The 22,122-nt window shown below is 42.7% G+C and overlaps 1 protein-coding gene across 1 annotated transcript in view; it reads right to left on the bottom strand.

Annotated features, from left to right (window-relative positions):
• LOC120744484 overlaps nt 1–22,122 on the bottom strand; it is a 60,926-nt gene that overhangs the window by 28,102 nt on the left and 10,702 nt on the right. Inside the window, exons 15-64 of the mRNA XM_040048964.1 lie at nt 21,974–22,083; nt 21,761–21,879; nt 21,485–21,661; nt 21,102–21,133; nt 20,379–20,476; nt 20,219–20,241; nt 20,026–20,047; nt 19,907–19,934; nt 19,737–19,815; nt 19,499–19,645; nt 19,156–19,364; nt 17,826–17,926; nt 17,610–17,728; nt 17,330–17,506; nt 17,207–17,238; nt 17,009–17,106; nt 16,750–16,766; nt 16,637–16,658; nt 16,526–16,553; nt 16,342–16,426; nt 15,416–15,562; nt 15,091–15,302; nt 14,885–14,988; nt 14,521–14,639; nt 14,252–14,407; nt 13,800–14,014; nt 13,631–13,716; nt 13,155–13,291; nt 12,947–13,072; nt 12,673–12,863; nt 12,499–12,593; nt 6,661–6,788; nt 6,413–6,540; nt 6,210–6,327; nt 5,564–5,782; nt 5,295–5,465; nt 5,020–5,169; nt 4,864–4,928; nt 4,621–4,750; nt 4,134–4,213; nt 3,923–4,052; nt 3,571–3,761; nt 3,343–3,433; nt 3,094–3,217; nt 2,812–2,999; nt 2,343–2,504; nt 2,121–2,257; nt 1,282–1,424; nt 1,103–1,197; nt 670–863 (exon numbers count right to left, since the gene is read on the bottom strand). Coding sequence (XP_039904898.1) covers nt 670–863; nt 1,103–1,197; nt 1,282–1,424; nt 2,121–2,257; nt 2,343–2,504; nt 2,812–2,999; nt 3,094–3,217; nt 3,343–3,433; nt 3,571–3,761; nt 3,923–4,052; nt 4,134–4,213; nt 4,621–4,750; nt 4,864–4,928; nt 5,020–5,169; nt 5,295–5,465; nt 5,564–5,782; nt 6,210–6,327; nt 6,413–6,540; nt 6,661–6,788; nt 12,499–12,593; nt 12,673–12,863; nt 12,947–13,072; nt 13,155–13,291; nt 13,631–13,716; nt 13,800–14,014; nt 14,252–14,407; nt 14,521–14,639; nt 14,885–14,988; nt 15,091–15,302; nt 15,416–15,562; nt 16,342–16,426; nt 16,526–16,553; nt 16,637–16,658; nt 16,750–16,766; nt 17,009–17,106; nt 17,207–17,238; nt 17,330–17,506; nt 17,610–17,728; nt 17,826–17,926; nt 19,156–19,364; nt 19,499–19,645; nt 19,737–19,815; nt 19,907–19,934; nt 20,026–20,047; nt 20,219–20,241; nt 20,379–20,476; nt 21,102–21,133; nt 21,485–21,661; nt 21,761–21,879; nt 21,974–22,083 — 5,955 coding nt within the window. The remainder of the gene's footprint in view (nt 1–669; nt 864–1,102; nt 1,198–1,281; nt 1,425–2,120; nt 2,258–2,342; nt 2,505–2,811; nt 3,000–3,093; nt 3,218–3,342; nt 3,434–3,570; nt 3,762–3,922; nt 4,053–4,133; nt 4,214–4,620; nt 4,751–4,863; nt 4,929–5,019; nt 5,170–5,294; nt 5,466–5,563; nt 5,783–6,209; nt 6,328–6,412; nt 6,541–6,660; nt 6,789–12,498; nt 12,594–12,672; nt 12,864–12,946; nt 13,073–13,154; nt 13,292–13,630; nt 13,717–13,799; nt 14,015–14,251; nt 14,408–14,520; nt 14,640–14,884; nt 14,989–15,090; nt 15,303–15,415; nt 15,563–16,341; nt 16,427–16,525; nt 16,554–16,636; nt 16,659–16,749; nt 16,767–17,008; nt 17,107–17,206; nt 17,239–17,329; nt 17,507–17,609; nt 17,729–17,825; nt 17,927–19,155; nt 19,365–19,498; nt 19,646–19,736; nt 19,816–19,906; nt 19,935–20,025; nt 20,048–20,218; nt 20,242–20,378; nt 20,477–21,101; nt 21,134–21,484; nt 21,662–21,760; nt 21,880–21,973; nt 22,084–22,122) is intronic.

The following is a 22,122-nucleotide window of genomic DNA, read 5'->3' as shown; positions in this document are numbered from 1 at the left end:
CCACTGTGGTGGTGTGCAGCTGCAAACATGCAAAAATTGCATCTTTGTTCAAATATTTATTACCTTAACTCTATGTGCCAGAGTTATATACGGTGTAATCTATAATAACCCGATTCACAGGGTATGTATATATTGTTTTAAAGTGTGTTTTAAAACAATTGTTAGTTTCTCCTTTGATGTCCAATATGTCACTTTTTAATATTTGAGGAGCTATTAAGGAGATTTTAAATATCCCATAAATGCCTTGAATACTGTACCTGAGGACTCCACTAGTTTAACCTTCCTTTCTGCCTGACCTCCGACAGGCTTTGATCAGGTTCTTGACTTGCCCATTGCCAATGTTCCTCACTCCAGTGCATGTGAACCCTTGAAGCACAGAGGATGACAAACTACACACACACACACACACACACACACACACACACACACACACACACTGTTAGCTCTACTCAAACCCATTTGCAGGTTGTTTTGATTGATTTGATTGATCTCCCAGACTGATTTGAACTCACTTGTTTGGACCTCCCAGCTGTGCAGAGGCGCTCTCTGTAGCTACCAACTCAAAGAACAATTCAGCCTAACAAAACAAACAAACAAAAAGAGTCTGTAATAACAGGCATGTAGCAAACACGACAATAAAAACTAGTTATCGATGAAGTTGCCCCTGATGTTGTTGATGATGTGTCTGATGTAGTGGTGGTGGTGGGGCTAACCTTGCCTCCTGTAAGCCCCACTCCCAGACCATTAAGATCGGACTGAAACTGTGAACTGGTCCAGGTTTGCACCACTGTCACATTTTCATACGACTTCAAAAGTGGGAGGTTGGTGCCAAGAAGACCTTTAACATCACTAACAGTCAGGTTCTATGGAGAACAGAGCAGACACATTTTATCCTATGAGCAAATAAACACACTTACTTTATTCTTTGACAGAACCAAAAAACAATTTAGTTTTACAACTTATCAGCCCCGTCTAATGGTTTGAGTGAAGTAAATAAATTGAGGAACTATGATGCAAGACCCCCATAAATAAAAAAAATAAAAACCTTTTTTCAAAATTAGTCTAAAATTCAGAATTCAAAGTGCAGACATGCAGCACTGACCTGTATAACACTCTCAAGCAGCCCAGTGAAGATCGGGAGGTCCATACTGATATTGGCAGACACTAAATCTTGGATAAACCTAAGATCTGCACCCGCTGCAAGAATGGAAAAAAATTAATGGTACGTTAACTTTCAGCTGTTTAAATGATGTTTTTTTGAATGTGGGTCTGTTTGCTTACGTAGGTAAGATTGTATGAGCTGGTAACTGGAAGTGGAGATAGTGATTGAGTGTTTGTCTGGGATAAATGCTTCATATGTGAGGGAAAACAGTTCTTGCTTTTTCTCAGTGGTGCAGCTGGATATGTCCAGAGCATCGGCGTTCCTGCAGGAGATAAAACACACAGGAATGGTGTGTTGAGTTTATGGAATTCATATAACATTATTTATCATTAAATCAGACTTTTTTTTCTAGTTATCTAAATAATAATTTAAAGATTTATGTGGGTTCACCTGCCTTTGTAAGTACAGGATCCCTGACAGACCTTTAGCCAACATGTTCTTGTACCTTCCAGATATTACCTGTGTTAGGTTTAATGTATGTGTTGTAGGTTGCCATTTAAAAACCTACACAATGCCATTTAGAAAGCTAGAATTGAAAGCAGCCTTGAGAAGAACAGATTCTACCAACAACAATCTGGGAGAGCTGCACTCCCATCATATAACCACACACAATGTATAATCATGCTTGCACAGCACAATCACGCTTGCACAACACAATCACACTTTGTAACCAGTTATAGTAATTTCTCATAGGTAATACAGCAACAAGCTCTATGAATATTCATGTGTGTAACCAATAAAAACAACCTGCAGGGGGAAAGCAAGTTGAAGTGGGTTGGAGACAATTGCTTCCCTGTTGCAAGTGAAAATTTGAGCTCTGTGTGACCTTGTTCCTGAGTGAGTTTCTGTTTATCCAGTAGTATTAGGGGTAAAACTCTGACAACCTGCTGCTAATGTGATGTAAAATAACCTCCAAACACACACACACTCATGCACAGTCACAGCTCTGACGCCTTACTTGATGCTTTCAACCGAAATGTTCCTGATAACAACAACATCCAGGGCGCACAGGTTTGGTCCTCCAATGGCGTTGAGCTCCACACTGCCGAGACTGTTCCCCTTTACACTCAGATACTTGGAGATGATGGCTTTGGCCTTGATGAGGAGAACCAAGCATCGGTGAGAAGACACAAGCATGTAAAGTAAGCTCACGTTCAGATTTTTTCTTCTGTTTGCTCACCAGAACCGGGTCCCACGGCCCGTTTGAAGCATCCATCAAAGAAGCGAGTGTGTCGATCTGAATAATACTCCACATGTTGATGTCTTCCATTGTGGCACTACGGGACATTGCTCCTAAGATCTGAACCTGATCTTCTGGGATGATGCTGCTGGCACTGTAAGCCTATAAAAAAAGTCAGAAGATATTTAGACTCAAATTTAGATAGCAAAAGCTTAAATAATGGAAGTTGTCAGCGTTGCAGACTTTGCATGCCCTCCCTGTGTCTGTGCTGGTTCTCATGCTTCGTTCCAAAGTCCAAAAACATGCACGGGGTTTGGTCGAATACTGATTTTAAACTGACCGTAGGTCAGAATGTGTGTTATGTTTTTCTGAATGCTTCTGTGTGTTAAACCTGCTCTCCAGGAGGGGCCTAACCTGCCTCTAAATCTATGCCAGCTGGGATAGGCTCCAGGAGTTTTTTGCCACTTACCTCTCGCAACTTGCTGAGAACAATCTTTGTGTAGTTCTGCTCCTGCACCTGGTTAATGAGGGCATCCAAGTTGTCTTTGACAATGGTGGAATTGAGGCAGCTGGTGAACTGACTTATATCATAGTTTAAGGGGAATATTAGATTAACGAGAGTCACACGGGTTATGAATCCCAAAGTGCAGTCAGTGGCTGAAACACAGAAAGAGAAACAATTTTTGGTTAAACAGTAAATTCTCTCTAGATTCTAATACATGGACCAAGCTGTTGACAGAAAGAAACCAACCTGTAGATTCCTCATTAGGAATGGACATCCTTATTGCGCTCTTCAGCGCCCCGATCTTCTGACTGTCCACGTTGTTTTCCTTGAGAACACCCAGGAAGTACCTCAAGTAGTTGTTCTTTGTTTTCTGTTCACAACAACAAAGGGAAAGAAAGAAAGGCGCATAAAGAAGAAGGTTAACACGTATCAGTCCAGCAAAAAAATGAAAACAAAATCAAAAAATATAAATGTTTGCGGTCATGTATTACTCACAGTGTTGAAGTGATTATAGAAGGTTGAAGACATATACAGCGGCAGCATCCCGAGGTCTTTCAGAGTTTGCTCAGTCCACACTGAAGGAGCTCTGGTTATCACGAAAACAGAACGGTGATTATTATTATGAAGGACACAAAGGGCCAAATGTAAAAATGTAAATCTGCTGACAAGGAAACAAACAAACAGGAATGAAAATCTGCCACAGCGGTGAAGCGTTTTGCGTACCCATATCTTGTGTTGCCATTAGTCATTTGAGCCTGAACAGCAGCTGCTTGAGCAGAAGTGAGGCTGGGGCAGCTTTTGAGATTTTCCAAGATGGATGAATCTGAGTTTAGGATGTAGGACGCATCCAGGATGCAGCACATGTTTCCCAATACTGATATTTCATCTTTAGTTAAGCTTGTGTTTGTTATGCCCTTTGAAAATAAAAGAAACAGAAATTCATTTCAACTCAAAACATTAAACAAAACCTTAGTGTGATTACAGTTATTTCCAGTGATTTATGCTATAATTCATGCAATTATTAATACATCTAATCTTTAGAGCTCAAGAAGTGATGTGTGGTTCGAGGACTCACCAAGCAGCTCTTTGCATTTTCAAACAGGGCAGTGCGCTTGTAGCTGAGCGCTGCAGAGAAGACAGAGAAGTCTGCATTTCCCAACTCTGTGAAATAGGCCCTGCAGCTGCCCTGCGGCACCAGTGAGTAACTGCAAGAGGAAACGCAAGTGTGACAAGCTGTAGCATCCACCATTCAGCTTTAATTCAGAACAAACAGACAGGATTCTTACTCATAATACAGCAGCACATCTGGAGGGTAGAGGTTGAAGTTGGCAGCATCGTCTTTAATGTAAGTGTACATGCAGGTCAGCTGTTGATTAAAAAAAAAGGCAAAATAATTAGCACCTTGTATCGTCCCCGTTTATGACGGAGAACATGTGTAAGAAAGCTCCATGACTTGTTGGATGGTAACGCATTTTTGTAATTTGCCTTCTCCACCAAAGCTGGAAGTCTGCACTTTAATCCACTGTGGTGGTGTGCAGCTGCAACATGCAAAAATTGCATCTTTGTTCAAATATTTATTACCTTAACTCTATGTGCCAGAGTTATATACGGTGTAATCTATATAACCCGATTCACAGGGTATGTATATATTGTTTTAAGTGTGTTTTAAACAATTGTTAGTTTCTCCTTTGATGTCCAATATGTTCACTTTTTAATATTTGAGGAGCTATGAAGGAGATTTTAAATATCCCATAAATGCCTTGAATACTGTACCTGAGACTCCACTAGTTTAACCTTCCTTCTGCCTGACCTCCGACAGGCTTTGATCAGGTTCTTGACTTGCCCATTGCCAATGTTCCTCACTCCAGTGCATGTGAACCCTTGAAGCACAGAGGATGACAAACTACACACACACACACACACACACACACACACACACACTGTTAGCTCTACTCAAACCCATTTGCAGGTTGTTTTGATTGATTTGATTGATCTCCCAGACTGATTTGAACTCACTTGTTTGGACCTCCCAGCTGTGCAGAGGCGCTCTCTGTAGCTACCAACTCAAAGAACAATTCAGCCTAACAAAACAAACAAACAAAAAGAGTCTGTAATAACAGGCATGTAGCACAACACGACAATAAAAACTAAGCTGAGGGTTTCATCTTCTACCTGCTGCTGTTTCCATTCCTTTCTGTTGAGTATGGTTATAACGTCGTTGCTACTGGAGAAGCCCACCAGCAGGGATCGAGGGATCTCAGTGGCCAGGTCATTGGGAACGTTCTGGATCACTTGCACGCTGCTGGTGTTCACTGATATGATCTGAGAGAAGATGGGAAGCATTGTGAGTTAACTCTCTGTGGAAAGCTTTCTATCTTTATCCAAAGCAGCTGATGGAAGTGTGCAGTTCAAATCATGCTCAAGTTATAACAGAAAACCTGTCATACCTGACTGACAAAGACCTGCTGGATGATCTGAGGACCAGAAAGGAGGTTTGCCACCAGTGAAGGAGTTTGGGAGGCACTTATCAGCTGATTACCAGAGATGCTCAAGAACACTCTGGAAGGTACACCAATGATGAGAGTGCCCAGACTTATCAGAGATGATGAGCTGTTGATCTGGTGGAAAGGATGGAAGCAGCACACGCATAAGTGAACATGACCACAAAGATGACTTTGATTTTTCTAAAGTCAGGATTCAGTCTAAAATCTGCAACCTGTATGATGCCCGAAGACAGCAGAGACTGGATGATGGTCGTGGCCTGGCCTTCGCTCCAGCCCGTCACAGTGGAGAGAGTGCCGATGGAGTTTATTAAGTCCTGGGGTTTGATTGAGCTGATCTGATTCAGCGACATGCCAGTGCTTTGGCTGCCGAGGGCAGAAATGACTGTGGAGTCAATGTTCTGACCAAAGTTACCTGCCAAAGCAGCTGTGACCTTCACACGTGAGAGGAAAACTTTGTCAGTAGAGTCAAATTTATGTCTACAGTGTAAATATTCTGGGGAACAAAACTTTATCAAGTTAATAAAAGGAGAGCTTAGTGCTCTTTTATTCATCTTTCCATTTCACCCTTCTTAAAATCACATACCGCCAGAACAAAGAGCTCTACACCACTCTAAATAATAAACATCAGATTCAAAACAGGAGCCTGCAAGTGAAACTAAACCCAATTTTATGTGGGTGACAAATTTAAGGAAATAATAAACTACTTTTTACCAAAATACCAGGCAAGATGCTGAATCTCTGAAAGATTGAAATATTATAACATTCATGTCTAGTTGACCTTACCTATCCTGTATTAAATGTAGTTTTTGCAGCAGACTGCACACATAGCTGTTTTTCTTTTCTTTAAATGTTTCTTACTTGTGGGTCCAGGTTCGTACAGAGAACTGTGAGATTCTGCAGAACTATCAAAGTGTTGCTTGGACTCAGTTGGGTAAATGCTGGACCAGGAGCGACACACCGAAACAAGATAGGAAGGCTGCAAAGAAGGTTAAACAACACTTACAGAAAAATGCAGGATTTGTGGCTGGAGAACGCAACATATTGTATAGATTTAAACTCACAGTAAGGGGTTGAAATTGCTGTCCTGTTGATACAAAAGGGTGGTGTAGTACTCTGTGAGGTTTGCAGGTAAGACAGAGGTGTTGAAAAGAGCGATGTTCTGAAGGTTCACTGTGAAGACCTGAATGACCTGCAAGGAGGGGAGAAAAGCACGTCTGTAGGTCATGAAATTATCAACTGTTTTTTTGCTGCATTTGAATCCAAGTAGAAAAGCGTCAGTTCAAAATTTCCACCAATGTTGATTCTTTACCGACTCAGATCCAAATGTCACAACATCGTCCAGAGTGAGGAAAGAGACGAAAGACCCGATGTACTGAGCAAACCAAGCTGTGGAATTCAGTTGTGGGTCGCTGGGGAAGTAACACTTTGGATTTGAGGCTAGAAAAAAAAAGATGTGAACAATAAACACTAATGATAAAGATCAGAATAAATAAAAATATAATCTATAGTAATTTTACTCCAGCATAGCCTTTTTTAAATTGCTGTAAATTCTCGAAGTCAAATCTAGAAAGTAAGTAATAAAAAATGCTGCCCATAACAAACTGTTACTACAGTAGCTAGCAGATTTTACTGGAATAAAAAATGTTATCCAACAGTCTGCCGATTGTTCTAAATATAAGCAAATATAATTTCCTTAAAGTTTAAGCAATCATTAACTGTCCTGTTTTTTTAGTTATTTAAAATCCAAAAATGTTAAATCAAGACAAAGTTACAAAAGGCAAAATCTTTGTGTCATTGTCCAGAGTCTGTGACTCCGTGTTTATGTTTAAGTTTATTATTATTCTGTGGTTTTGTTTATTCTGGGTTTTTGTACTCTCCTTTCATTTCATGTTCCTGTGTTCTGTGTCCCCCAGTCTGTGTTAAGTTTGTGTGTTGTGTTCAGTCTGTGTGTTTCCTGTTTTATTTTGAAGGTTCGTGTCTTTTAACCAAGATGGCGCGGCCACGTCCAGACGCCTTCCTGACCGCTCCGCTCCAACTATCCACTTTTCTTGTTTTTTACTTATTTTTTGCTCTGGTTTACATCCCAAAACCCTCTAGTCTTATAGTATACGACAGCGGATCACTTGTAAACATCGGTGACAAGGTTGCACATGTAATCTTGGACACTTTTAAACTCGACCCTTCCTGGCTGTCAGAGATTCTACGCGGCGCGGAGAACAACAAAGGACGGGCCGCTCATCTGAGGCGTAGAACAAAGAAGCGCCGGGGGAAACGCGCTGGCATTAGGAACAGACTGAGACAGCAGGCGCATCGCGCACCACTGCCCAGTATCCTACTGGCCAATGTACAATCCATGGAGAACAAGCTTGATGACCTAAGAGCAAGGGTCACCTTCCAACGTGACATGAGGGACTGCAACATTCTGTGCTTCACGGAGACATGGCTGACCCCCACCGTGCCGGACCAGGCCGTAACTCCGTCGGATTCATTCTTTGTGCTCTGCGCGGACAGAACAGCAGAGTCGAACAAAACCAAAGGTGGAGGAGTGTGTTTCATGGTAAACAGAAAGTGGTGTGATGCCAGGAGCATTTCTACTCTTTCCAGCGGCTGCTCGCCACATCTGGAGTTCCTGAGCATTAAGTGCCGCCCTTTCTATCTGCCCCGTGAGTTCACCTCAGTCATCGCCACGGCGGTCTACATCCCACCCCAAGCGGATATAGGTATGGCTTTGTCCGAATTACATGATGTGCTGAGTTTGCTTCAAAACAAGGACCCGGGTGCAGCCCTCATTGTAGCAGGAGACTTTAACAAAGCGAACCTCAGACAAGTCATGCCAAACTTTTACCAGCATGTCTCGTGTCCAACGAGGGGGGATCGAATTTTGGATCACTGCTACACGCCATACAAGCAGGGCTACAAAGCTGTCTCACACCCGGCTTTTGGGAAGTCTGACCACAACGCCATCTTCCTCATTCCCCAGTATAAACAAAGCATACGGAGGAAAGAAGTAACCACGAGGGATGTAAAACGGTGGTCTGCCCAATCAGAAGCTACGCTACAGGACGCACTCAACGACGTCGACTGGGACATGCTCAGAGCATGCGCAGTCGACATCAACGAGTTTACGGAAGTAGCAGTATGCTTCGTCAATACGCTAGCGGAGGAGATTATCCCCACTGCAAGAGTCACCACATTCCCAAACCAGAATCCATGGATGGACAGATCGATCCGCACTGCAGTAAACGCCAGGACCGCCTCCTACAACGCGGGTCTTGCCACTGGCGATATGAGCGCCTACAAAGCGGCCTCATACGGCGTGCGGCGCGCAGTGAGAGATGCCAAACGCCGGTACCGGGAGTACCGCTTCCACCAGGGCGAAACACGGAGTATGTGGCACGGACTACGCACCATTACGGACTACAAAGCTAGGGACACTGCGCCGATCAACGCCGACTCTGCATTCACCAACCAGCTGAATCAGTTCTATGCCCGTTTTGAGGTTAGCCAGGCGGCTAATGCTATCTACCGCCTGACTACCAAGGACAGTGACGTCATCAGCGAGAGACCGGTGACCAGCATCGCGGAGCATGACGTCCGAGCGGCATTGAGGAGAGTGAACACAAGGAAAGCGGCGGGGCCAGACGGCATCACCGGCCGTCTGCTGCACTGCTGTGCTGACCAGCTAGCAGGTGTGTTCACTTACATCTTCAACGAGTCCCTGGCGAAGTCTGTGGTCCCCACATGCTTCAAAAGATCCACCATCATCCCTGTGCCCAAGAACAGCAAACCCTCATCCCTGAACGATTACCGGTCAGTTGCACTGACCTCGGTAGTAATGAAGGTGTTTGAGAGGCTGCTGAAGAACATCATCTCCTCCTCCATCCGAGACACCACAGATCTGCTGCAGTTCGCCTTCCGATCCAACAGATCCACAGAGGATGCCATCGCCCACGTCCTGCACACCACCCTCAGCCACGTGGACAAGAAACAGGGTAACTATGTGCGAATGCTGTTTGTTGATTACAGTTCAGCGTTTAACACAATAGTGCCCTGCAGACTGTTCACAAAGCTCAGGGATCTGGGACTTAACAGCCGTCTGTGTGCATGGGTGTTGGACTTCCTCACTGGCAGAACTCAGGTGGTGAGGGTGGGTAGATGCGTCTCTAACAGCATCACCATCAACACAGGAGCACCTCAGGGATGTGTCCTCTCGCCACTGCTCTACTCCCTCTACACTTCAGACTGTGTGGCCACCCATGGCTCCAACACCATTGTGAAGTTTGCTGACGACACAGTGGTGTTGGGTGCCATCTCCAACAACGATGAAGCAGCCTACATGGACGAAGTGAAGAATCTGGCATCATGGTGCCAGGACAACCACCTCCAGCTGAATGTCGGCAAGACCAAGGAGCTGGTGGTGGACTTCAGAAGGAGTCAGCACAGAGACTACAAGCCCATTATCATCAATGGAGCTCCAGTGGAGAGGGTGCAGTCCTTCAAGTATCTTGGTGTCCACATCTCCTCAGACCTGACATGGTCTGCCCACATTCAGGTCCAGACCAAAAAGGCTAGGCAGCGCCTGTATCACCTACGACAACTGAGGAAGTTCAGGGTCTCTCCAAAGATCCTCAGGATTTTCTATACAGGCGCTGTGGAGAGCATCCTCACACAGAACATGACATCATGGTTTGGGAACAGCTGTGTGAAGGACCAAAAAGCTCTCCAGAGAGTGATCCGTACTGTCATGGTCCGTCGTCCTGTGTCTGTGGAATGCGTGATGCTTGGGTAGCCACACCCCCGGGCCGGGCCATCACCGACACACCTGCTCTCCATCGCGGTGATTACATGAAGAGCTACTTAACCCGGATGCTCCACGCCAGTCTGTTAATCACGTCACAGTGGTAACTAGACTTGCACGAAAGCGTGCATTTACTTCTGGTTGGAACTGTGTTTAATCCGCCTACTTGTGTCCAGGTTTCGACCCAGCGTTCGGCGTCTGCCACCTGCCTGTCCTCCGGCTCAACTGGATCATTTGGTGCATCATCTGGCCCATTCGCTATCCCCACGGACTTCCTGCTCACGGACTGCCACACTTCCCTCCCGAGCTCCCACGGTCCCGCTCTATCGTAAGCCCCCTACTCTAACTCAGTCCTGATGTGTTTTCCCCGCTTCCCGGCTCCCTAGTAATCCTCTCCCCTTTCTATTGCAGCCTCCCACGGTCCCGATCCCGGCTTCCTTGTGTCATTGTTTCCCCGGGTTTTTAGTTCCTTGTTTTGCTCCCTAGTTTTCCCGGGTCGCCTTTCGTTATTATAATAAAGTGTCTTTTCTGCTAGCGCTGAGTCTGCGTCTGGATCCTTTTGTGCACGCGCGCCGCGGCGCATGACAGGTACAGCAGAACGCTGCTGCAGGATTGCTCTCCCCCCGCTTCAGGACATCTACACCAGGAGATGCCGGACTAGAGCAGCGCAGATACTGAAGGACCCGTTCCAACTTCTGCAATCTGGTAGAAGGTTCCGCATCATCCGGGCAAGGACAGAGAGACTCAAGAGGAGCTTCTATCCCCAAGCCATCCGGGCCTTAAACACACACACCCTCCCTCTCACATCATTTATAATTGAATGAGACAGGACTCTCTTCCAAACACTCTAAACCCAGGCACAATGTACATTCACATTGTAAAGCGCTTTGGGTGCCTTGAAAAGCGCTATATAAATCCAATCCATTATTATTATTATTATCATTATTCCAAATTCCTTTAATTTTAAATATGGTTCGTCTGCGTTATTCCCCTCTGTCATTCCGTGCATCTTCCTCTGTCTGCCTGTGCATTCTCCCCGCGCTGTCCTCCCTGCTAGTTACCCTCACTCATGTTCAGGTTTTGTTGTTTAAGTTTTAGTTTTTCCCCAGTTTAGAGTGTTTTCAGTTCTGTTTCTTGCCACCCTTTCCTTTGTTTGGTACATCACTGTCACAATAAAGCTCGCTCACTTCAGAAGCCACCTGCAGTTTGGGTCCTTTTATAATTCAGACGTCTTGCCCTGGCAACCCGTGACACTTTGAACCTTATTAAGAACGATGACGGGGACAAGCATCAGTGAAAAATTGCTGCGGTCTTGCTTTTAATGTATTTATAATGTATGTGTACTATACTATGTGTATGTGAATAAAATAATTTTTTTTTTTTAAAGAAAATGACTCTAAAGGAAAAGCAAGTCCTGAATAAAGGGTTGCTAACTGCAAAAAATGAAGATCTACCAGTGACAGCAAAGGAGCTAATTACTTTATATGTGTATGGTTGTCTGAGCTCTTTGTTATCATGTTAATGCTTTGCTTCTTTCTCGGGTATTAATGTAGCAAGGCAGAGAGTGACAACGTTGGCTAATATCAGCAAACCTTAAGAGATATACTGTATCCTCATAATTCACATTACTGAGTGTATTGACTTTGTTCTACTGTTACACACAGTTGAGTATTAGATATATACAGATATATCCAAAGCACAACAATCTGCTGCAAAATGAAGGGAAACTGAAAAATTGCAATTCCCTGAATTTTGTATTGTTGGAATTAAATAATGTGCAGTGCCTCAATAATGCTATGCTTTTTTAATAATAAGTGTTATAAAGTTATATAGTGTAGTTTAAGCGGACACAGCCATGAAAAATAAAGGCATGAGACCAGGTGTCCTTGGGAGTAGAAAGCTGCAGACTCTCGCTCATGTTTGCCTGTAGATAAGAGGGGACCATCTCTAGTGGAAAGTTACTGAGACACTGTTGTTTAGACTAGAATGAGAGAGCTTCTGTAATAAAACTGTTAGGGGCACAGCAGCATTTTGGGATCGGCAGCGTGTCTTGCAGGATGCATCTCCCTTCTAGAAGTAATAAAGTATTAAATGGTCTAATGAGCAGTGTTTCGTCTTCCATCGGATGCCTCTGAGGAATCAAAAGAACTCGGTGAAGTGTTGTTATTAACAGTGTACAACTAAATTTTCCTTTTAATTTAAATTCTGCTCAGGCAGTTGTGTTTTTTTTAGGTGACATGTGGTTGCTGTTCAGTTTCATGTAGAATATCATTTGATCAATGTCTTTTTTTCCCCACTTGAATTAGCATCCCACTTGATCCTTGACCCTGGGATGCTTGAGAGACTTACTTGAGCCGACGTAAAGGTAAGTCCTGATGGTGTTGTACACGTCTCCCCTCACAAAGTCAGCAGTAGTGTAGTTGTATACCCCAAGGACTGAGACACTGAAACACAACAAATTTAAATCAGAACACAAAACAAAAAAACATATAAAGCAGGATTTAGTGCTGTAGTAAAACACACAGTTTTTGGAAGGCCAGGCAGGAGGTGCTGTTTATGACACTGGGACTGATCAGGCTCTTTGTGAGGAAGGGCAAGTAGTTCTTGAGGCGTTGGTCAAACCAAGCATCCACCTCCAACGTTTGGGTGCTGCTGAGGGCCATGGGCCAGACGCAGGGCAGGATGGAGCGCCTCACTGCTTCCGGCAGAGACTCCTGGAGGCAATGCACAGATTAATGTGTTTAATCATTGCATTGTGTTTGCATTTCTGCGTGTGCTTGTGCCTTGGGCTACGTACAGTTTCTAGAAACTGTGGTGTCTGGCTGTAGCTGTTGAAGAGCATGCAGAGCTGTGCGTTGTTGTCGACAACATTAGGACGTCGTAGGTAATCCCCAAGCTCCGATGGAGGGATGGAATTTATGATCTAGAAGATTAGAAGACATAAATTAAGACATTCTCCTCTTGCTTTATCATATTTACTCCTGATATCTTTCAAGTCAACACACCAGACTCATTCTGTCAGGAGGCATGAGCGACAGGAAGGCGGTGAGGTTGGGAAACTGGAAACCCATGAAAGATTGCTCCAGGAAACCATAGAAACTGGTGTTGTAGCTGTCACTGTAGCAGCGGAGAGGTGTTGGACCTAGAGGAAAAGGTGGAGACACAAACTAGGTTATAATATTGGAACTTTGCCTCATGCTTTGTTAAGCCATCTGGAATAAAATAAATAAATAAAGTTTTACTTGTTGTTGTATTCACATAAAATGTGACAAACATACATGTTTAATGAAAAAATAACAAGAGCGAGCATAGGAGAAAACTCAATGTCTGACTCCTCTCTCACTTTCACAAGGCTGGCAGCCATTATGTTAAGAAATGTGAATGGGCTACTCGCTTACAGGAATGTTACAGCCCAATTTCATAAAGCATCCAACAAAAAAAAATTAAAGCTGAGTTTACTGGTTTCCTGGGTTAGCTTTACCTCCGAGGGTCTGGAGGATTTGATCATAGATTTTCTGCTGTGTGTCTGTGCTGAGCGTTGAGATAGTCATGTTCAGGTTCAGTACACTGAAACAAAAAAATGCAAAGGTTTATTTCCAGTCAGATTGCTTAAATACTTCCATATATGGTGCTTGAAGCTTTGTGCTCACCCCAGCTGCTCAATGCTGCAGCTCCGTCCCGCCAGTATTCCGAAGTAAGGTGCAACTTGTCCTGGTGAAAGTTGTACCAGCAGGGGTGGCAGCCGGGAGGTAAGCCACACCTCTACGTCCGCATCACTCATCGAAGGAAGGGAGAGGTTTGCACGATCAAACACAACTTGCAACATGGCTGACCTCACGACTGAAGGCAATGCGTCTTCAGGAGCCTGCAGAAAAAACAAAAGTAATAATCATGTTTTTTAGATGTAACAGGTGTAACAGGACCTTCTTCAACTTCTGTGTGAGAAGACTAACCAGAAAAATGTTAGAGTTTACCATCATTGCAAACATAAACACAAAACGTATGAATGTTTTACATGTGATGAACAGATAAACTCAGCTTGACTTGACCTCTAGTATCAACAAAACACACCAGGTGACTTTATAACATGATGTATGCTCACCAGGATAACAGATGAGAAATCATCAAAGAAGGCAGCCAGAGACTGGTCAGGCACATATTTCATCACCATGTTGACTTGCTCAGAAGTTGTGAGCTGTCCAGGTGTTGTGGACACCTCGGCTAGCTGTCTGACCGTGAGCTGTGACAAGGCTTCCATCTGCATATGCAAACACACATGTTGTCAGTGACAGTTGTGGTTATCACAGAGGGAAACCCCACCCCACAAGAAAACAGATGTAAAGACAGAAACAGCAGTGCATCATAACGCACCGCTGAGAAGTTGGAGTAGATCGTCTGAATGTCCTGGAACGTCGCAAGATAGGCAAAACCTCCCATGTTCACCTGCAGCCATTGTGCACTGGTGGCAATGCCTGAGCTGCAGGCGGGGTCTGAACCACAAACACACACAGAGGAAATTCAGCTTTATTGTGCTGAAGGAAAAGCATCTATCATACATTGTTATGTCACTTTGCAATACACGTGACCACCCTGGATTACTGTATTCCTGAATCCCACTAATTCTATCAACATGTGTGAATGTTGGATTAATTCAGATGTGACGTGAACAATACATAGACTGTAACTGTTAATAGGCTGCCATTGATTGTTACTGGGCTGTAATACAGCAGTGTACCTGTGCTGTTGTTCCTGGTCAGGAAAACCTTAATGAAGTGCGTGTAGACAGACACCTGCCTGGGAAACGTCAATTGTGGCTGGAGTTGACTCAAAATCTGCAGACTGAGTTGAAATTGGGATTAGACTAATTAAAAAATGGCAGGCTTTTGGTATACCAAGAAAGGCAGTCACATTTGATGTAATTTGTATGGTCTAATTTCTTACATGGCCTGGTAGGAGCTGCAGGTCAGGTTCTTTGTGGAGATACATGAAAGGAAGTCAGGTGAAACAGCTGGCAGAAATGGGAGAAGGCGGCGGCCAAACCACATCTGGATGAAGGCTGGATCATTGAGGGTGGCCATGCTGACAGTATCTATTCGGAGTTCTTGTATGGTGTCCAGAATCACGGACACTGCTGGGTTGTTGGCGTCCAGAGTCTATAACAAAGATCAAAATGTGATGTAACTACTGACTTTTCTTATCTTTCAACAACAGACGGTTTGCAGAAGGTTCTTCTCGTCTTACAAAATATTGTGTAATGCTTTCATACCGTGTTGACGAGCAGATCCAGAGCCTGGTCCAGGACCTGAGAGGTTTCGGAGAGGACAAGTTTCCAGACAGATCTGGACCCACTCGAGCTGGAGGAGCGGTTGCACTTCAGTATCATTGCCAGCTGTTCTGCTGTTATTGTTGACAGCTGTGTGACGACAGAGAGCAGTTTAGACTCTACAGTGAAAGTGAAAACGAGCTGAATCACAGACGGCTGTTGACTTATGTGACGCTTTTTTTTTTTTTTTTTTTGCTTGGTCAGGCCTCTTCCGGGGCCCTTGGGCCTCCGGCCTCTGGGCCTGCGGCTCGGTTCACTCACACTCAAACCTTTTGAATACAAGCGCGCTGATCCACACAGGTGTCCACGCAGGTGTCCACTGTTCATAGACATAGACTACACCTTTATTGGCTGCTACTTCCAAGCACATTGTGTGCTGTCGGTCCTGCTTGCTACACAACAACATTCAATATTTAGTATTTACTGCTGTTTACACTTAGCTAGATTAACGTGATGATGTTGTGTTTAGTATGTTGCTCTGGTTTTTTGCTTGTTTTCTCTTCTTTTTCTCTCAACAGGTGATCCAGGAGATTTTTTTTCTCTTCTTTCTCTTTTTAAGTGCCCTTTCTCACTGTCCCTCTTCCCTTCTGTTTTTCTTTTTTTTCATCTTTCTTTCTCCCTTTTCTATCCCTCAGTCATGTCTGTCCCGTCTGTAACAACTGAAAATAAAATAAAATAAAATAAATAATAACAACAAAGGTCGATCAAATGGACCAATACGGCAAGGCCGTGATGATCCATTTGGCAAAGTAAATCCATTGGGTATCCTTGCTGGTCTTCAGACAGCAATTCCGACGGCTAAAGAACCAAATGGGACAGACAACAAAAAATAAATAAATAAATTAAAAAAGATTATGTGACGCTCTTACCGAGGCACAAGCCAGTTCCTCAACGGCCAAGTCACAGAGGTTTCCGCTCGTCTGTGCACTGGTGAGTTTGAGCTGGACTGCTGTTCTGTGGTTTCAAAATAAAACATGTGATTGGTACTTTGTTGACATCTGGGACAATGTTGCATAAAAAGTAAACTCTCCAACAGGTTCATGTAAATCCTACCTGTTCAAACCGATACAGATTTCCGTTTCTGTACCAAAAAAAGGAGAAAAAAAAGTTATAAATTGACAATAAAAAATGGCCTTTTTACACTTAAAGAAGTGGAGAACTTACCATTTGCCGTGCTGACATTACACTTGTAAGAGAAACAAACACAGAGCACATTACAAATCTACTATATTAAGACTAATGTAAGACAAAACAAATAATCTAAAACATACAATTACCTCTCCAATGATGCAGTCTGAAATAAAAACACAGGAAATGCAAATCAGTTTAATGTATTTAAAAAAAAAAATCAGTTCAGTAATAAGCTACAGTTAGACTGGATGTTATTCCTGACGCTTGCTAATTATTGACAATTTACATTTAGCGTGTCCATAGAGTAGGTGGTGTGTGGAATAAGATGAAACAGTGAAGAGACAAAGCTGGATATAAGACTTTGAGAATTAGTGTTCTAAATCTTTATGTTGATGTAACACTCACCAGGTGGTAGTTGGTGGGATAGAGCCTCTTTAGTCTGTGTGATAGTTGCAACAATGCCAAGAGAAACCACAGGTATGGCCAAGTCCAGTCTGGCAAACCTGTAACATGTAAACACACAGATTTTAATCATAGTGCCAGATTATATAAAATAGTTTAACCACTTCAAAAGTGCCGAGTATAAGTAGATGTGAAACTCACAGCGTTTTGTATGAAGAGCAAGTGAAGTTTTCCTTGGAGGAGAAAGAAAGCAAACATCATTACTTTAACAAGCACAGGAAAGTAAAAATGATGACTTAACAGGAAGGCAGTTGCTCTTTTTACCGGGTGAATGAACACGGTGAGGTTGGTCAGGAACTCTGTGAATTTATTCTTTTCAGCAGACACGGTCAGGTAGTCAAAGAGCGCGTTGATGATGACAGCTTTGTCCGGCAGATTTGGAAGCGACAGCGACAGCAGCTCTGCGCTCTGTTGTGCAGTCAGGAGTGTCAAGACTTCAATCTAAAAGGAAATACGAAACAAGTGAGAGTTATTTCTATTAGTTCACAGCTTTGTTTGTTTGTATTTTTTAAAATCGCGTCAATTAACCGAAGTCCCATCTCACAGGGTTGAATTGTGGGTTGAGATGGATCAGCTCAGTGAGCGACAGAAGTGCTGAAAATGGACCGAAATTCTGCTGTATCCACACTGCAGTGCTGTTGGAGGTGGACACACAGCTGGAATCTAGAATAAGTTTTTATAAAGTAGAAATAACTGTAAATGATTGATTTTTAATTTTATTTTTTTAGTTGTTAAATTAAAATACGAAGCATGCGCGTACCTGAGCGTGGCTGCGTCAGGAACTGCAGTATGAAATCCTGCAAGACCAACTGCTGCTGGTTTGAGGTCATCTGGTTAAACTGGCTGATAAACGTCTGCAGTCTGAAAATGAAATCACGGCAAAAAGAAAAAAGAAAAAAAAAGAGAACTAACTAACCAATAACATTTTGTAATTGAAAAACAAATTTATATTTGTACTGCATGGATATAACAGAGAACCCTTTGGATTTTTGACTAAACCAACCGTTACAGTGAAGTGAACACAGAGTAACCACGAGCTGGGATTTCTTTTTTTTAAAATCAATTTCTATAGATTATCCTGTCTGCTCAGACCGCTCAGCTTCAGGCCCTGATAGTTTCACTGTTGAATTCATTGTCCCATTCATGACTGGAGTGCCCGAGTGAGCTGTAATCCCAAACCACGATGCTCCCTCCACCGTGCTGCATAGTTATGATGAGGTTTTGTTGTTTTGGTTTTTTTGTTATTGCATAAATTTGTAGGTTTTTTTGCCAAAAAGGCTCATCTGTCGTCATTGTCTGTGTATGTGAGTGTTGTATAAACTTGAGATGCGCTGTATGTCTTTGCTCCTGTGTTTAGTGTTGCTTTTGATTCTTGGAATTTATTTATTTATTTATTCATTTTTTATGCTGTATTTTGATGCTGTTTGGACTTTGGTGCTGTTGAAGTTTTTAATTTTTGTGTTTGAGTTTTTTGGCTTTCTGTTTAATATATTTCAATTTTTACTATATTGTTGTATTTCGACTCTTGATTTAGTCTCATCTGCGTGCCTTCTACACTTCCTATCCTACTTGTCTTTTTGTTCTTGATGTTACTGCGAAGGTTGGTTTACTTTCATGCCATGTGCCAGCTTTACTGACTTGTTTGTGATTTTCCAGACTGTTTTCATCTGATAATGAATCGTTATTATCGCTTCCTTACATTTACGACTGATTTTTTTTATGTAATTACTCATCTTAAATATGAAAAATAGCAAACTAACAGCTAACTGAGATTTCATTGTAAGTAAAACTGTGAACTTTTGCAGATTAATTCTCTCTGCCATGCCCTATGATTTGCCATGCCCTTTGCGTCTTTCTTTAACAACTCCACACTCCATTCGCTGATGTTTTTTTTTTTTTTTATTAATGGATACGACACGAAATATTCTAGACCTGAATGAAGTTCAGATCAAATTTAGAAATATTAATTGCAGAAATCCTCTGAAGGGTTCATCTTCACAGGTGAATCTTGGAAATCAAAACGTGAACTGTGAACCACACTGGATGCATGCTGTTGGGCTTGTGCAGCAGCAATTCTGACAAATACTCACATTTCCTGGTATGACTGACAGGTCAGGTTTGTGCTGCTGAGACAGCGCAGAAACATTCCTGATGCGTAAGGCAAGAAGCTCCTCAGGCGGCCTGAGAACCACAACCTGATAACTTCGCTGTTCTGCAGCTGCTCATCTGTCAGCAGCGACACTCTGATCTCTCCAATCACATCCAAAACCTGTGGCGCTGATGGAATCACGGGCATCGGCTAAACAAGAGATAATTGAGTTATTTTAAAGGCGGATTAACTTTTCCCCAGGTCACAATTCTTGTAACTTAGTGTTTGAATGATTCATTTCATGAATCCTTATTTGTTTGTTAAAGCTTATTAAAGTCATTAACCATGTTAGCCAGGATGTCCAGGGCTGGGTTTAAAACATCGGAGACTTTAGTGAGCAGGATTTTCCACAGAGTTTTGGAGTGGGCGCTGTTCCCAGAAAGATTACACATCAGAAGAGATGCCAGTTGATTGGCTGTGAAGTTGTCCAGCTGGATGTGTGAAAGAGACAGAGGACGTGTAGTTATTCTCTGCAATAAACAGTAATGAGTCCTCACCGGCTCTGTTAAAGTAAATCATTACCTGTGCACAGGCATATTCCTCCAAGGGGACGTTGCAGGGAACTTGATTAAAGGTGTCCAAGTAAGACAGCAGATCAGAGCTTTGGGTCACACAAGACAGGAAATACACGTCAGAATAAAAAACAACTGCAGTAGCATTGCTTACTATGTAAATCCTATTAAAAGGGTTACCTGTTGACTCCTGCACAGCTCCGAGTTTCTGTCAAAAAACAGAAAAATTTTTTTTTTCAGAAATCGTACAAACAGAATGTATTAGTGTTTACGCTGGCAACAGTCAAAAAAAGTCTTACCATTGAGCGGGATTACCGGGCACTGTAAAAGACGGGATTAACAAATTAAAACAATGATTGAAATATTATTCAAACCGTTGTGACAACCACAGCTTAAAAGCATTCAAATTAAGATGTGATATGAGCAGAAAAGACAACAGTTGTTGTGATTTGTTGGGATTTAAACGAAATTGTATAGAAGAAAAAATCTCACCCCGAGGTTCGCTGGCACGCACTCTGTCCAAATCAGAAAATAAAAAATATTCAGTCAGCAAAAGCACAGGTTTAGGTCTACATGCATGGACTAGCTTAAGCCATTACATTGTGCACTCAGTCGTTTTTTGTCTTTGTGTTTGTGAGGCAGTGAAACGTACCGACAGGTGCAATGTTTATCAGGGCTTCTATAGTGGCCCAGGTGACTGGTTCCATTTCTGGAGGCAGAGATGGTATGGCTGCATAGAGCTGTGTAAAGCTGGAATACAAAAGAACACAAAACAAAACACATATGTAAATAAAGAGTATATAGAGAGCTACCCAATCAGACCTTCAGCTGTCTGCCTGCAACACGAAGAAATGTTTATAAAATGTGCCCTAAAAATTGGTTGTGGGTTTGTTTGTTTTTTTTAAACTTTGGTGTTTGTTTTCACCTGTTTAAATTACAAACTTCTTATAAAGTTATGAGGTAAGCTGCTAGATGCTAACTAACTGAGTCACCTTGTGAAGTTGGCAGCAGTTTTTTTCCCCCTCTGTTTTTGTGATGTCCACTATTGAAAGCTCAAATTAAATCTGCATTAAAAATGACTACCTGTCATGTAATTCATTTTCTACATTATCCTGTATTAATCCAGTTAATAAGCTATATTAATGCCACAATGTATATTGTAATCTCATTTCTTTCTCTTTCTGTTTTTTTCTGAATTAATAATAGCAATAGCAGTGGTTCAGTTTTAGCCATTAATGCATTGCTATGAAGCCTTAGCTTGAACATGGTTGCAGGTATAGTCTGCAGTGAGAGAGTTCTCCTGATTCACTGAACAAAACAGCTTGGAAAGAATTGTGAGGCTCATTTAGTCAGAAAACCGGTTAAAGTTACTCACATTTGTTTGTAGATGTTGCAGGAAGGATTGATCTGAAAAATTGCATATTTTATGATTAATATTTGAGAAAGGCTAAAGCATGCTCAACACCTATCACAGCAAAATCTCCAGTGTTAAATTAACACTAGAGAGTGTCTATATGGGTCCACTCCTCTGGGTGTTAAATACAACACTGTTGAGTGTTAAATTAACACTTTTGACAGTGTTATATTTTTAAAAGTAACCTAGTCAGTTTTGAAGATTAACAATGACTAACACCGAGCAGTGCTGATGTTCTAACACTGGAAAATAACTCAAAATGTTAGAAATATTCCAGTACACTCTCTAGTGTTAATTTAACACTGGAGATTTTGCTGTGTACACATCTCAGCCAAAGCTGTTACCTCTCCAGCGAGCCTGACCAAAGCGCTGAGGACCTCTGGGTACTTCCTGGCTGCAGGTGACTCCGTCAGGAAGTTAAACACTTGGCTGATGACAACGTCTTTCTCTGGTGGAGTTGGGAGAGTCAACAGCAGCAACTCTACCGTCTGATTTGGAGTCAGGAGGTCAAGAGCCTCCAGCTGAGCGGGTTACAAAGCAGAAGAGGAGAGCACAATTACTGTATAGTAAAATTACTGCTTCCTGTTAAGTCTGAGCACATCTGTGTTTTGCAAACTTACTCCAGAGAAATAAGGGTTGAGTGTGTAGAAGTCGATGATAGAGGCAAAGCTCGAGAAGAAACCAAAGTTGAGTTGCAGCCATTCTGCGCTGTTATTAACTGCAGAGACACACTGGGGGTCTGAAACATTTGTACAAACATTAACATAAATGCCAAAAGAACTGGTTTTGTAGTATCTGTGTGTTAATCTGTGTTGTCTGTGTTCTCTTCTTACCCGAGGTGTTGTGATTTAGCAGGAAGGGGTAGATGAAGTACTCGTAGATGTTGCTGCTGTACATCGGATCAGCATCCAAAAAGTTCATGCGTTCACTGAGCGCCGCCACACTGCACACAGCAGGGCAAAGACAAAGTGAGAACGACTGC

The sequence above is a fragment of the Simochromis diagramma genome, unplaced genomic scaffold (assembly GCF_900408965.1).
Source record: "Simochromis diagramma unplaced genomic scaffold, fSimDia1.1 OVJJ01000798.1, whole genome shotgun sequence".
Lineage (NCBI taxonomy): Eukaryota > Metazoa > Chordata > Actinopteri > Cichliformes > Cichlidae > Simochromis > Simochromis diagramma.
Note: the sequence above shows the minus strand (reverse complement) of the source record. Positions and strands in the feature narration are given on the sequence as shown.